At 39.5% G+C, this 13,591-nt stretch overlaps 1 protein-coding gene across 1 annotated transcript in view; it reads right to left on the bottom strand.

The window, feature by feature from the left end:
* Positions 1-13,591, bottom strand: part of TWF1 (twinfilin actin binding protein 1) — a 19,131-nt gene extending 5,540 nt beyond the window's left edge. Inside the window, exons 1-6 of the mRNA XM_051641575.1 lie at positions 13,465-13,591; positions 10,071-10,148; positions 7,408-7,586; positions 6,018-6,113; positions 3,363-3,467; positions 88-213 (exon numbers count right to left, since the gene is read on the bottom strand). Of these exons, the coding sequence (XP_051497535.1) occupies positions 88-213; positions 3,363-3,467; positions 6,018-6,113; positions 7,408-7,586; positions 10,071-10,148; positions 13,465-13,489 (609 nt within the window). The 5' untranslated portion in view covers positions 13,490-13,591. The remainder of the gene's footprint in view (positions 1-87; positions 214-3,362; positions 3,468-6,017; positions 6,114-7,407; positions 7,587-10,070; positions 10,149-13,464) is intronic.

The raw sequence follows: 13,591 nt of genomic DNA, 5'->3' as shown, positions 1-13,591 counted from the left end.
TGTACATCATCTACACACATTGCTTAATGTGTGGATAATCTATTTCATACTCACCACTAAAGAATAGCTAAAGTATTTTATACTTGCCAGTTGTACATAATTCAGATTCTTATTTTTCAGTTTCTCCAAAGCCTGAATAGCTTCTTTAGCTATGGGGAATGCTACTCCTTGCAATGTTTGATGCTTGGTATCTACACCAACATCTGTCTGTACCTGGAACACAAGTCAAATGAGATGTAAGCAGACACCTTTGCAGTCATTTGTTTGGTTTCTTACAGTAACTGACAATATGTTGCATATGGTTACACAGAGTAAATTAGCTATTCCAAGAATAAACTACCCTAAAATATGATCCTCATATATACAACGGCTTTGTATTTTTTAATTTACAGGTCATGTTTGCTTGCTTACATGAAAACAGTTTCATATCTCTGAAACAGCTGGCTTTGCAGAGCCGACAGAATGATCAAAGAGGTAAAACTGGCTCAAGTGTCATTAAAGAAGCTCTAAGTTAAATTCTGGTATGAAGACACACTAAGCCAGGAGGAAAGAGCCTGGTTTTCATATTCTGTGTTACACTTTTGAACTGACAATATTGCTTATGAACTTTATTGTATCTTGCAAAAACATTACATCAAAACATACAAATATAATTTCTAGGCAGTCAAAATTTTCAGAGGAAGAAAGAAAAATTGTATCTTACAAGACAAACTGATCTTCTTGAAGGAAAAGCAAATCAACTTCCCTCCTTCCTGCTTTAATACCCTACCCTGCCACAGCCTATCCCAAAAGGAAAGCAAACACAACAAACAAAATCTTAATTTTTGACTTCTAGGACATCTAACACAAAGTAAAAAAAATCCAAGGTAAATGCAAGCTCAACAACTGTTCATAACCCAGTTATGTTAGTCAGAAATTATTTGAGAGGAAACAACAGTTATTTCAAAGGCATTTTTAAAAGAATTTCTGTTTCTCTTAACATTCATGCAGTTTCTTTCAAAATGAGCTCTGGCCTCCAGTTTTCCCAAGTCTGTACTTAACATCTCAGTATTAGCTTTTGAATATATTGACTTCTTTTTAAAATTTCACAATCACTTTTAACATTAGTGATGAGGAAGCAATGGTCATAAAAGTGTATAAAATGGAAAGTGTGGGTCTTAGATCTATCAGATAGATGATTTTCAGCTTTAATTAAAAAGAGATTATCATGAAATATGGAACAAATAGATAAAAAATTAAAATGAAAGATGCTTGGGCCAACAGTACATTATCCTCCATGTTTTAAGAACAGCTTATCAGCAACAAGGAAAGAGGAGAAGAAAGCAAGTGGAAAACTTGCTTTTGTATAAAGATTGATAAATGTATGAAGAAGGTTACATAAAAGTATTTGCAAAATATATCTGCATAAAAGCCTTACTACTAAACATAAAACAGGCATCAGAAAAATAGTAAAACATAACAAAATACCATATTGTATAAACCATATTAAAGTACAAGTAGGAAAAAAACCTCAAACAACAGCTGTGAAGTTTGGGGACAGGTAAGAGAAGAAGGTAACCCAACATAACTCAAGATTTAAGAAAATGAACAAAATGTACTTATCCATATGGCAACACATTTCAGACCATTAAAGCAAACCAAAAACACCTAAGTAACTTAAAAATATCTAAATTCACACCATAAGATTTGCTAGTGATGTCTGCTGAGTGGTGGATAAAATGGCAGATGAAATTTCCTATGAATAATTCTGAAGTAATGTATGCAGAAGGCAAAAGAAATCAACACTCTCTTATCCCTGTATGGTGATGGGCTTGAGCTAGCTACTACCATTCTGGAGCAAGACTTTGCAGGTCACACTGAATATCTCTGAAAATATTATTTTAGTGGTCAGCCTTGGAAAACAAAAACAAAAAAAACCCACCACAACCGAACTCCCCACCCACAAATGAAATGTTACAAATTGCTACACAAAAGAGTAAAGAACAGAACACAACATGAGGCACTATAGGTGTCAGTAACATGCCTGCATCTTGAATACCACGTGCAGTTCTGCTTTCCCTATCCCTCCATCTCATATAATATATAGCAGAGCTGGAAAAACTGCAGAAAAAAGCAAAAGGATCAGAAGTATGGAGTGGTTTCTTTAGGAGGAAGAACTACCTAGATTAGGACTTGTCAGCCTAGAAGAGAACTGATAAGGAACACAAAGTTCATGGATATAGAATCATGATATAGTTTGGGTTGAAAGGAACCTTTAAAGATCGTCTAGTCCAACCCCCCTGTAGTGAGCAGGGACATCTTCAACCAGATAAGATTGCTCAAAGCCCCATCCAACTTGACTTTGAATGTTTCCAGGGATGGGGCATCTACCACCTCTCCAGACAACCTGTTCCAGTGCAACAACACAGTTGCAGCAAAACCTCGGTAATGTGGCAAGATTAGAGAAGATAAAGAGCTGCATTTCACATGTTAGTTTGCTGGCATCCAGCTGCAGAAACAATATTTCAAACACATTTACCATGGCTGTAAAATACAAGCCTGAAAAACTAATGAGATCAGCACATGACCTATTTTAATACATATCTGAACATAAACAGTGATCAAGTGAAGGAAAAATGTAAGAAAATAATCCCCTGAAACTTTTAAGTCATTAGCTAGCTGGCAATCATCAAATTATTTGCTTAAAGGCATTTGTTAAGAGGTTTTCCTAGAAAGTGTTTGTAGTAAAAGCATATCAGTCTCTTAAAAGGACTAGCTACTTGGTTTGGACTTCTATTTTATTTTTATTGGAATTCCATTCACTTCCTCTCACTGGTAAAGACAAATGCACTGGTGCTGGAAGCTAATTACATTTCCTCTAGGGATAAGGCTGCTGAAATACTCCTGGCAATAATTCACTGCAACAGTTGCTATTTTGTGTTTTCTCTACAATTCTCTACAATTTCTGCCACCGTTGAAGTTGGAAGGCATCTCTGGAAGTGATCTTGCCCAACCACCCTGCTCTAGAGGGCCACCTAGAGGCAGCTGCCCAGCTATCTGTCCAGACAGCTTTTGAACATCTCCGAGATGGAGACTCCCCATGTTAAGGGCGAAAGTTGGAACAGTTAAGCTCTGCAATCATGTGTCTCACTCAGACACTAGGCCTTGCAAACTCAGCAAGATCATTCCACTTCAACTCCTGCCAGCATCATCCTGCACTCTCAAGTCATTGAGAGAGAAATTTATATTCTCATCCACTCAAACCTTCTGAAACTTTCCGTTTTCCTTTCTTCCCTTCTTATCCTAGAAAGATGTTTTTCCCTACAGTAGGTTTGGAACTCTACACTCAGTTTTCCACCCACACTCAAAGACATTGTAGGTACCTCATTAATCTTAATTTGTCGAAGTTCCTCTTCTGCTGCAGTGAGAGGCGCAGGGGAGGACTGTGATATCAAATATTTTTTATATCCATTCAGTGAAACATCATCCTGAAAGCACAATATCAATATTGAACATTTTTAATAATAGAAGATTTCTTCACAGATGCTCTTTGCAGCATAAAAAAGCAATTACTTCCCATAAAGTTATAGTCATTTTATTGGAAAATCCATTCAGGATTACAAGTGTAAGTGCACTAGCAAGTTCAGCTCATCTTCCTGTACAGCAGGATCCACTTGGCTGCTCTTGTACCCAACTGTACCATGAGCAGCATTTCTACCATCAGTCCCTAATGAACTTGCTAATACAAAAATTAGCACTAATGAAGACTGCATGAGTGAAGTTATTCAGCTGTCTTGGACAAAACGTCACAAAATTGCCACAATTCCAATAAATAAATAAATAAATAATTCTATTTTCTTATAAAATGTGCATGCTGAGAATGGAGACTCATTAGTTGTTTTCTACCTAAATAAATGGGAGATAGAAATGCCATGTTAGGAAAAGGAGTAGGCATGTGATACTGCAAATAGTTTAGGATGCAACATCAGAGAAGTGATGATTTCTGATAACCACTCTGGGGAATCTGACAACATTTAGTTTCAGCTCTGACCCTCCACAAAGAGGTTGATACCAGGGGCAAATACTGTTGTATTTTTACAATTAAGGTGGTCACTTAGAAGAGAACCTTATGCAATCATGTGATTTTATACTCAAGTTCTAAGGATAAAGAGAAAGCTCCTTCTTAGCTCTTCCCTTTCTGAAAGAGACAGATCTTCCCAAATACAATTTCCAGTGGAAATACTCCATTATGCCTTGTTTCAGAAGCCCAAGTGTACTGAAGTTAATACATGTGAAGTAGCAGATGGGACCATAACCAGGTTCCACCAGGATAACAGAGCTAGTTGCAACTAAACCATCCTTCTGTCTAACAAAATAAAGACAGAGTAACCCAAGATTCTAAGTGAGGCTTGTGACTTGATACTTTGAAGAAGCTGAGATTTTCACACAGATGAACATTAGAGGCCAGATACAATTAAGGAGCTTAAAAGACACTAAACCCAACAATTTAAAGATATACTAAGCTGTAACATAATGAACCTGGAAAAAGTGAGTCACGTTGACTTCATCCCTTGAGTGCACCAAACATTCTGAAATTCTAGTAATAGACAAATGCAATGCTCCTTCCTTACAATTGAGATGTAAGCTCAGACTTGCATCTAGTCTTAAAGCTCAGAGCCCAAATTCTACAATTACATAGACTGTTAATGGTTTGGTGCAAGTGGCATTGAGAGATTAGTTGACTGAACAGGCAAAAAAAAAAAAAAATTACCTCTATCAGTAAACCCTCTTAGCAACTCAGTTACCTGCTTCTCTAGAATAAAGCCTCTCCAGAGATATATGTTAGTGTGCTTGTTAGGATAATGGAGCCTCCATCACAGGTTAATGCTGAATATAACAAATTATTTATTTGGTGAACAGAAGAATTATTAGCCCCATGTCTTTATGTTTACCACAACAGTGGTTAGCACAACAGCCCACACCTCTTCCACAGTTTTTTCCCCACTACAATATCCTTTATTCTTCCCCAAATCTCCAACTCCTTCCGTTCTTTTAGCGCCAGCCCCCTGTGTCAATAGTGGTGGTGCTTTGATTCATATTTGTGCATATGATGAACTAGTTAACAGGCCACACAGAAGATAACTGCTGCACTCTCTGTCTTTGCAGAAGGTGGAGAAAGGAAATGATTGTTTGGATCTCTAAGTAATCATCCATTTTCATGAAAGCTATAGGAATTATAGATCTTTGAGAATTGTATTTCTTTGAAACTGGAAATGGATTAAATAGTTAAGACTGACTGATGTCTGCCTGACAAACAGGCTGACTTCACATCCATGAAAGGCCTATTCCCCAAAGAAATCAAAGTAACACTGTAGCCTCATATTTCCTTACATGCACAGCACTTGCAGGCTTTTCAACATTCCTTAGAAGCTTGTTAGCTTTCATATATGCACCTGGCAATTATCTTACCAGATTTAACAGCCAACTATTAGTATTTTCATTGAACAAATCAGTAGCTACTAAAATTCTGTTTCTGTAAATTAAAACGGCAGCCATGGACTTGAGTTACATTTGATGGTAAAATTCTAAAGAACTGACAGCTTAATTATCTTGGTTTAAGATAAAAGCATTTGTTTTTCAGATGTTAACAGCATGCAGTTAGCTGCTCTAGCCCACTTCTGTTTCATAGGCATACTTGGAAAAGAGCTTGTGTATACCATTAGCCTTAAAATTACCATGTTACAGCTTTTGAGGATTCACATGCATGCAGTAAGATTAAGAGAGGCTCCTATTGTTCCCAGATTATTTTGTTTTCGTAGTAATTTGAAGCAAGTACTTCTTAGCCTATAATTGTTAAATATATTTAACTTTTTCAAATGAGAGAATTTTCAGGTTTACTTTTTAACACTGCAGTAATATGCATGGCTTTTAACTCTTTTTTTCCTTAATCAAAAAAGAGCAGAAACACCACAAATTCATGCCAGTAACTTCAGCTACTATGTTTTGTATTTAATTTAACCTTAAAAATAAAAACATACCTGTACTGTTCCAAATACTTCATCCTTAATATGACCACCTCCAAATTCTTTCTTAAGTGTTGCTCGGGTTGCTGCATACAACATTTTCTGACGAACCTAGCATATAATAAAATAGCGTTGGTTTGATTTGGGTGGGTTTTTTTTAACTTGGTGTACAGAGAGAATCTAACATATTGGTGTTCCAAGTCCACTGACAAACATTTTTCTTGAACAAATATTTTAAGTGTTGAAACTGCACTTGAAGTTTCAATTCTATTGAAGTTGTAATTATTAATAAAGAATAAACTCCATGGAATGTGCTCTGCATCATGATACAAACACATGCTATTAAATTCTCAAGGGCATAACACAATGCATTATTATCAAAGTAATTCCAAAACTAAGTTGCAGCTTTAGTAAGAGCTTTTTTTTAAATATGAGCTTTTCTTTAAATGGAAAAATATGTCAACATAATCTTTACTAATTTTAAATGGGAAAACCCACAACTGTTTAGATCTTTTGTCACTGGTCTGCGTACTAATGGATAAAAGAGAGAGAAAGAGCAGACTGCTAATATATCTCATTATTATTTTTATTTGACAGTGACTCCAGATAATTTTGGTTCAACTATAGACTGGAAAAATGAAATTTCCTGGGGCAGAACATCTAATCATGTTTGCTCCCTATCAGCTTGTGTCTAACACAGTCACTTACTGCTCTCACAACAGTTCCATCTTCCCAATTTATTTCACTGTCATGCCATGCTCACCACAATACCTCACTTTTTCCATCTAATGTCTTCTATGCACTCCAACTTTTGGTCTCTTACTATTTCCCAACTGCTAGTGCAAGTAATAGAAATATGGGAATAGCCTTACTTGCTCTCATCCCTTATCTCACATTCCCAGAACCTGAATATCATAGTTTCTCCTGGAAATCCTTACCTCTTACCTCAGTTCCCTCCCATGTTCTCTAACTACTAAGAAACAGTATATTCTGTGACCAGTCACAAAACCACGAGTGCCAGCTGGGCAGCCAGCAAACCAAACAGAACAAACGGCTTGAGCTCACTCTATAATCCTTCTCTCTATGACAACACCCACTGAGATTTCTGTCCCATATCCTTCCATGATTCATTTTAATGAAACACTGGCAGAAAGACGACAAACTGGGCAAAAAACAATCTTGCCTCCTCCAGTCCAGCTAGAAATATGAAGGATCAGCTGCACTCTAGACCCATTGATACTGCTTCTCAATCAGTTTCAAGAAAGGTGTTTTCCCAGTTTTCCTGGAGGAAAGTGAAAAGTTGGGGAAAGCTTCATTCCTCAAATCCTTCATTACTAGTATTCAGATCGAAAGGCACTGTTGAAAAACCATTAACAGCAAGAAGCCTCTGATGACTGTTACTTACAGGAGAGTGATCAGGTGACCATGCAATGAAGATCCATTCATATCCTTGAGCATTCTGAGAATCTAATCTGTATAATATATAACATGGTTGCTTGTCTTCGAGAAGGGGAAGGACAAAGGAATCATAATCCTTTTCCCATGATCCAACTGGCCGCATAGATGATCCCACAATAAGCTGCTCTATAATCAATAACCAAAGCTACAGGTTAACAATGATACAGTTAATACCAGTTTTCAAAAATAGCAATTACAATAAACAGTTAATCACACACTTCATCTTTCATAATTACATCCACAAGAATGGAAGTCAAGAACAGTGTGAAAGCAGGTGAATTCCTACAAATACTGTGTATATTCAAACTCTAACTTACTTTAACCCAAATACAAATAGTTAAGAAGTAATGTGTTGGTTGTCATCAAGTTCTTTGATCTGAAGGGACAAGACTGATGTGCTTTTAGTGTAAAGTACACAGAAGGGAAATAAGACTGTCTTTTGCTAGTTAGTTTACTTTTAAATTGAAATACTTAAGTAGAAAAAAGATGAGAGTAAGCTTCTACATTTTAGAATTATCGATGCTGTTGCTATAATGTATTAGTGTTTGTACTCATTGTAAGGAGTCAATAACTCAGTTATATAGAGAAAAGCGTTTGGAAATAATATGCTTGCACTAATCACTTTAACTTGACTATGGAAGTAGATAAACCTCTTTCTAATACAGCTCTGTAACTATGCTCTTTTTAAATGACTGAAGTTGCTTATTATGTATAATTGGCTTAAGTCTGTATAGAATACTTCAGATGAGATTTAATTATATGAACAGCTGTAGCAACAAGATTTTTCTCTTATTTATAAATCACATCTCAGCTTCCAAAGGAAAAAATTAACAGAGTGTCTTTCAAAACATTTATCAGCTTCCCAATAAATAATATCCCCCACAACCAAAACAGAAATACCTAGTTTAAATGGAATCTTACAAAAGTTTGAGGATCATCACACTCCTTTTAGAGAACCTAATTTTTAAAGCTTCAGACAGAAGTACAATGATATACAAATGCCTCCACAGCAAACTTTTCAGAGCAATGCACTCAAGTCCCAGAACACGAAGAGCTCAGGGAGAAGGTGTCCGGTCCTTCTCTGAAGTAGGTACAAAGTAGCTGAAGTTGTACACTTAGACCAAAGTATTCAGAACAAACTTGCCAAGTCTGAACTCTACATGGCTTTATGCTGCTTGGATTTTAAATAGAAAAATGCAATCAAATGAACTCTACTGCCCAGTAGCAAACCTCTTCTCTTGCTAACTCAGATTAGCAGAACTCAGTTTGACTATTATCTGTTGACTAAGGATAGTTGCTGAAAGCTCCTGTAGACAGATGAGGCAACTGTCCCTCCCCCGGTATTCTGTAAGTTTCAGAGGTTGTTTTCTGAACTGTAGAAAGTAGTATAAAAGACTGGTTTCTGTTCCTACATACAGACAAAATGCACATATATACACACACAAACAAAATGGGAAATATCTTCCATTTGTATCTTATTTCTAGGCTTCATTTCATATTAACAAGTAGCACACACACAAAAGCATATTTCACCTTGCCTAATGGGGAAAAAAAAACATATGGTATGCTGGAATTTGTTACCTTGTGCTAGTGAGACTTTACCACAGTGACCTGCCCGTAACATTACTATTGCCACTTCCTTAAGGAAATCAATATTACAATGTCAGCAGGCTTCCTAAGAAATGTAAACACTAAGAAGGTAACAGTAGGTTATTTACCTAACGACAAAACTATGTATGTGTATATACATGTACATACAGATTACCTTTTTTCAGCTAACAAGTATTTCAGGGTACTGTAACTGCATAACTCTACAAAGAACAAAAAACCCAACGTGGGCATTTGACATACTGGAAAAGATGGACTGAATTGTGAAATATCTTACAAAGTCAACTAGCATTGCTATTAAAAACAAACAAACAAACAAAGTCTGAAAACTTATGCATTCTGTCTTGCAATCTTTGTAGCCTTGATCACTTGCCAAGAAGTTCAAAGATTAAACCCAAGTTCTGCAAGACATGATGTAATTTTATATTATACATATAACTGAGATTTAAGGAATGGTTTTAGCTTTGAAAATTCATACAAAGTTACAGATTTTTAAAGATATTTTCTATGCAGCCAGATTACAACTTAAGCATGTGCTTTGATAGGATTTTCTACATGCAGCTGATCCCAGTATAAAAGGCAGATAATATTTATACTTCATCTAGAGTGACTAGCTCCTGCGTAAGAATCTCTCTGTCTAATTAAAGTAACCAAAGCACTGAAAAACTACACAGGTGTGGAATTTTTTTTTCCACTACTGTTTCTTAAGTAAGAAGAGAAAGCTCATTTATAACGTACACATAAAATACCCAGCAATTCTTGGTAAAATATGAAGTTACATTCGGAATAAAAATTTAAATGTAAAACCACAGTAGCATGATACTGAAAAGCTTAGCATCACCAAAACTTCTAACTTACCTTCTGTACAAGCAAGACCCTAGGAACATTAAGTTTTGCAGTTTTGTTTTTTAAACAATTGTGCATGTAGATCACTAAAACAACAAGAAAAACATCTAAGAGAATCAGGAAAAAAAAAAAAAAAAAGATTAAAATTTGACTAACCATTGTCAATGACTATTTTTAAAAGCCTGTATTGTCCATTTCTGGCTCCAACAAAGATGTCTTTAACACTTCCACTTGCTGAAAAAAAGAGAAAATAAAAGTAACCAAATTAACACACTTCATTTCCCTGAGACAAAGAATATTCAGGAAGGCAAGAACAACACTGGAAAAGTGTGCAACTGGCCCTTCATTAAAAAGTTGGCCTGAAGAAGGAACATGGGAGTGGTTTTCCCTCTATGCTGCATGCTATTCCAGCCACCAGCATGCCACAAAAAAGAGGACAGGCAACACTACACAAAAGTCCTGATTTCTAGCATACCATATGATTTTTAACATAGTGAAAATTAAAGATGACAACACATCATGGCTCTCTGGTTTCACAGTAAACACAGCAACACAATAAAAATATGACACATCACAAATCACAATAGATTCATGAAGTCTGCAGTCTTGGTACAAACTTTCAGTCAGAAACTTCATACCTGCCAGGAAAATGTTAGAGCTTGTCTGGCAAAAGTGCTGGTCTTTCCTGGGGAAACAGCGCTGAAAAGTATCAGTGAAGGTTGCCAGCCATTGCTCATCTTTTGTATCACCTTATCTCCTTGTGTTTATCTTGATGACATTGTTCAAACCCTGACCTATTGCAACAGGATAGCTCTACAATTAATTCACAAAGAAGTAACTAAAAATACTTTTAAGTGTCCGTAATTGACACTGACACTACACTGCAAACATTATAGACTCACTTCCCTGAGCCCACTGAAGAACTGTGCTTGAGTCATGTGAAGATCGTTCTTATCTCAATTGCTCTGCTAAACAATCTGAGTGCAAATCAGTTCAATTTTGCTGTAGTCAGGGGGTTGTACAGCATTTATTGAAGATCACTTATTGCGAGCTGGTCCTTTAAGTAATCCCACAGCATATAGCACAGCACCAGCAAAACAAACATCAAACCAGGAAACAAATAAAAAGGATTATTTATAGTCAGGTTGAGGCCAACTGAACAGATGGTCAGATGGTATCCAGCAACAATACTGCCCATACAGAAACATTTTCAATTTCTGCCCATCAAAGTGGTGTCCAGGCCCATTCTGAAATGCCAAAACGGTGTGGGAGGGGAAGGGAGTGATAAACAAACTGAACTGCTTTGGGTTACCAGTCAAACCCCAGCTTCATTCCAGTTAACATCTTACCACTAACCAGTGCAGACCCTCACTGTAGTTTGCTGCCAGCTTTTCTAATTGTCTCGTCAATCCTCACTGTTCCATTCAGCACACAAACACTGAACCATTTTCTAGACCTACCAGTTCCCCCAGGACAGTTTTTTGTCCTCTTCTTGTCTCCTGTCTTTTTGTTCCTTATTCTCTCATTTCAACCCTACACACCAAAACAAGAATAAGATACTGCAGCCCCTCCACTAATACCAGAGCTGTGACATCTCCTAAAGTAACATCTTAAGACAAGACAGTCAAGCACTATCAAGTGATCTATGTTTTTGCTTCATAAAAGTTTTAAAATTTACAACAGAGTGATAGTATGCAGAAAAGAGAACAGCGAGATAATAGATAGATAATAGCTAACACCTAGATAATTAAAATTTGTGGTTATTTCACAAGTATTTTAGAGGAAATATTATTTAAAGATTACTTAAAAGACTGTGAACATATTCCAGTCTATCTTCCTACAGCTCCATAAATTTCCTACACTATTTATCTGCACTGGTCTGTTTGAAAGTCCAGTCCTTTTAGCAACTGCCTGGTACATTTCACTGTCCCCATGACTTCATTTCTGTTTCCAGCAAAGAGCAGCCCATGCTGCCAAATCTTGCAATTGTTTATGAGTGACAGTAGCCTGTTTGTAGCTACTGCCAGCAATGGCACAAGTGCTATTCCTCTTCCAAATTGCAGAAGCGGATGCTTTGCTGCAAACAGGACCCCTGATTAGTGCCTGCTGAGGCAGGATCCGTGCAGAAAAGCTGATGAGTTCTCTATAGCTCTCTTTAGAGGACAAAACAATCTCAAAGACATGAAGAAAAACAATCCCAAAGTCATGAAGAAGACGAGCAGAGGAGGGTTAGCCACTCTTTTTGCTTGTAGTAAGCAACAGGATATTCTTCTGCTCCTCCCTCCAGCATTGCCAAGGGGGAGAACGAGGCAATAAAGAGTTATTCCAATAGTTTTCCCCAGCCTACAAAAAAAGCTATCCCAGATGCACCTCCAGCCTGAGAGGGGTTGAAGAACTTAAAACAAGAAGCAGCAAAAAAGCTCAAGGATTGGCATGCAGGGGGAGGAAAAGAAGAGAGGCGAGAAGGTGCAGACCAAATGCAGCCGATGGACAAAAAAGGGAATAGAGCAGTTAAGAGCTGCCATGTCCGGGACAAAAGTCACCTTCAACAATAAATCTGGGAGAGCAGACAAAGTACATGATACTAGTCAATAAACAAGCAGATCGCAGAAACTGAGACAGCAAAACCCCATCCCCTCATAATCCTGCAGTATAATCCCTGCTTAGCAATTCTGTGATTCGGGGGAACCTGGTCACGCTGACATACAATATGCTGTCTTCTAATTGCTCCTTGCACCCTCCAAGGCCTGGAAACACGCAGAAAAATTGTCCGTCCCCCCCCCCACTTCTTCCCTCTGTGGCCTTCCGTGATGCGGTTTTTAATGGGCTTCCCTCCTCTGGGGCTCCTAGCTCCCTCCAGGTCCCTCTCTGCCCCGCTGCTCCTCGGGGCTCCCGACACAACGGGCCCGGCAGCGACTCTCGGCATTTCCCGCGCTGTCCAACCCATCCCAAACCCGCTGCGGCCGCCCCCGGCAGGCGGCAGCTCCTCCAACCGCCCCGAGAGGCGGGAGATGCTCGGGGAGCCCCCACAGCCCCGGCCGCCGGCCCCAGCTCCGCGGCCGCCGCGCCGCGGCAGGGACAACCTGCGCTCGGGGAAGCCACCTCAGCCAGCCAGGCTGTCTCCTCAGGCGGGCTCCCCACCACGCTGGGGCGGACAGGCGCGGCTAGCCCTGCGGATAAAGCCCGCAAGCGTTCGCCTGGCTGGGGACAAGCTCTGGGCTCGATCCGGAGGCGCGGCGGCCGCCCGGGGCCGAAGCCAGCACCAGTTTTTCCCCGCCTTCCCCGCCATCCCGCAGCGGAAAGAACGGGCTCGTCCGGCAGGGAACAAAGGGCCTGGGAAGGGGGAAAATTCTGCCGGGACCGGGCCGGTTAAACGGCCACAACGGCCGCCTGACCCCGCGTCCCGTCCCGGGGGAAAGGCGCCCCACCCGCCTCCCGCCCGGCTGGCGAGGGGAGGGAAGGGGGCCCGGCTGCCGTGAGGGGCAGGTGGGCACGGCGGAGGCAAGGGAGAGCGGGCGGTCACCGCTCGCCGGGGGAGCCGCGCGGGTACCTTGGATCCCGGTCTGGTGGGACATGTCGCACCGCCGCGCCGCGCCCCGGGCAGTGCAGTCCCGGGCGGTGCAGTCCCGGCCCGGCCCGGCCCGGCCTGCGCACGTGACGCGCCGCCGCCACTCAGC

The sequence above is a fragment of the Apus apus genome, chromosome 1 (genome assembly GCF_020740795.1).
Source record: "Apus apus isolate bApuApu2 chromosome 1, bApuApu2.pri.cur, whole genome shotgun sequence".
Lineage (NCBI taxonomy): Eukaryota > Metazoa > Chordata > Aves > Apodiformes > Apodidae > Apus > Apus apus.
The sequence above is the reverse complement of the archived record's forward strand: the minus strand, read 5'-3'. Positions and strand labels throughout refer to the sequence as shown.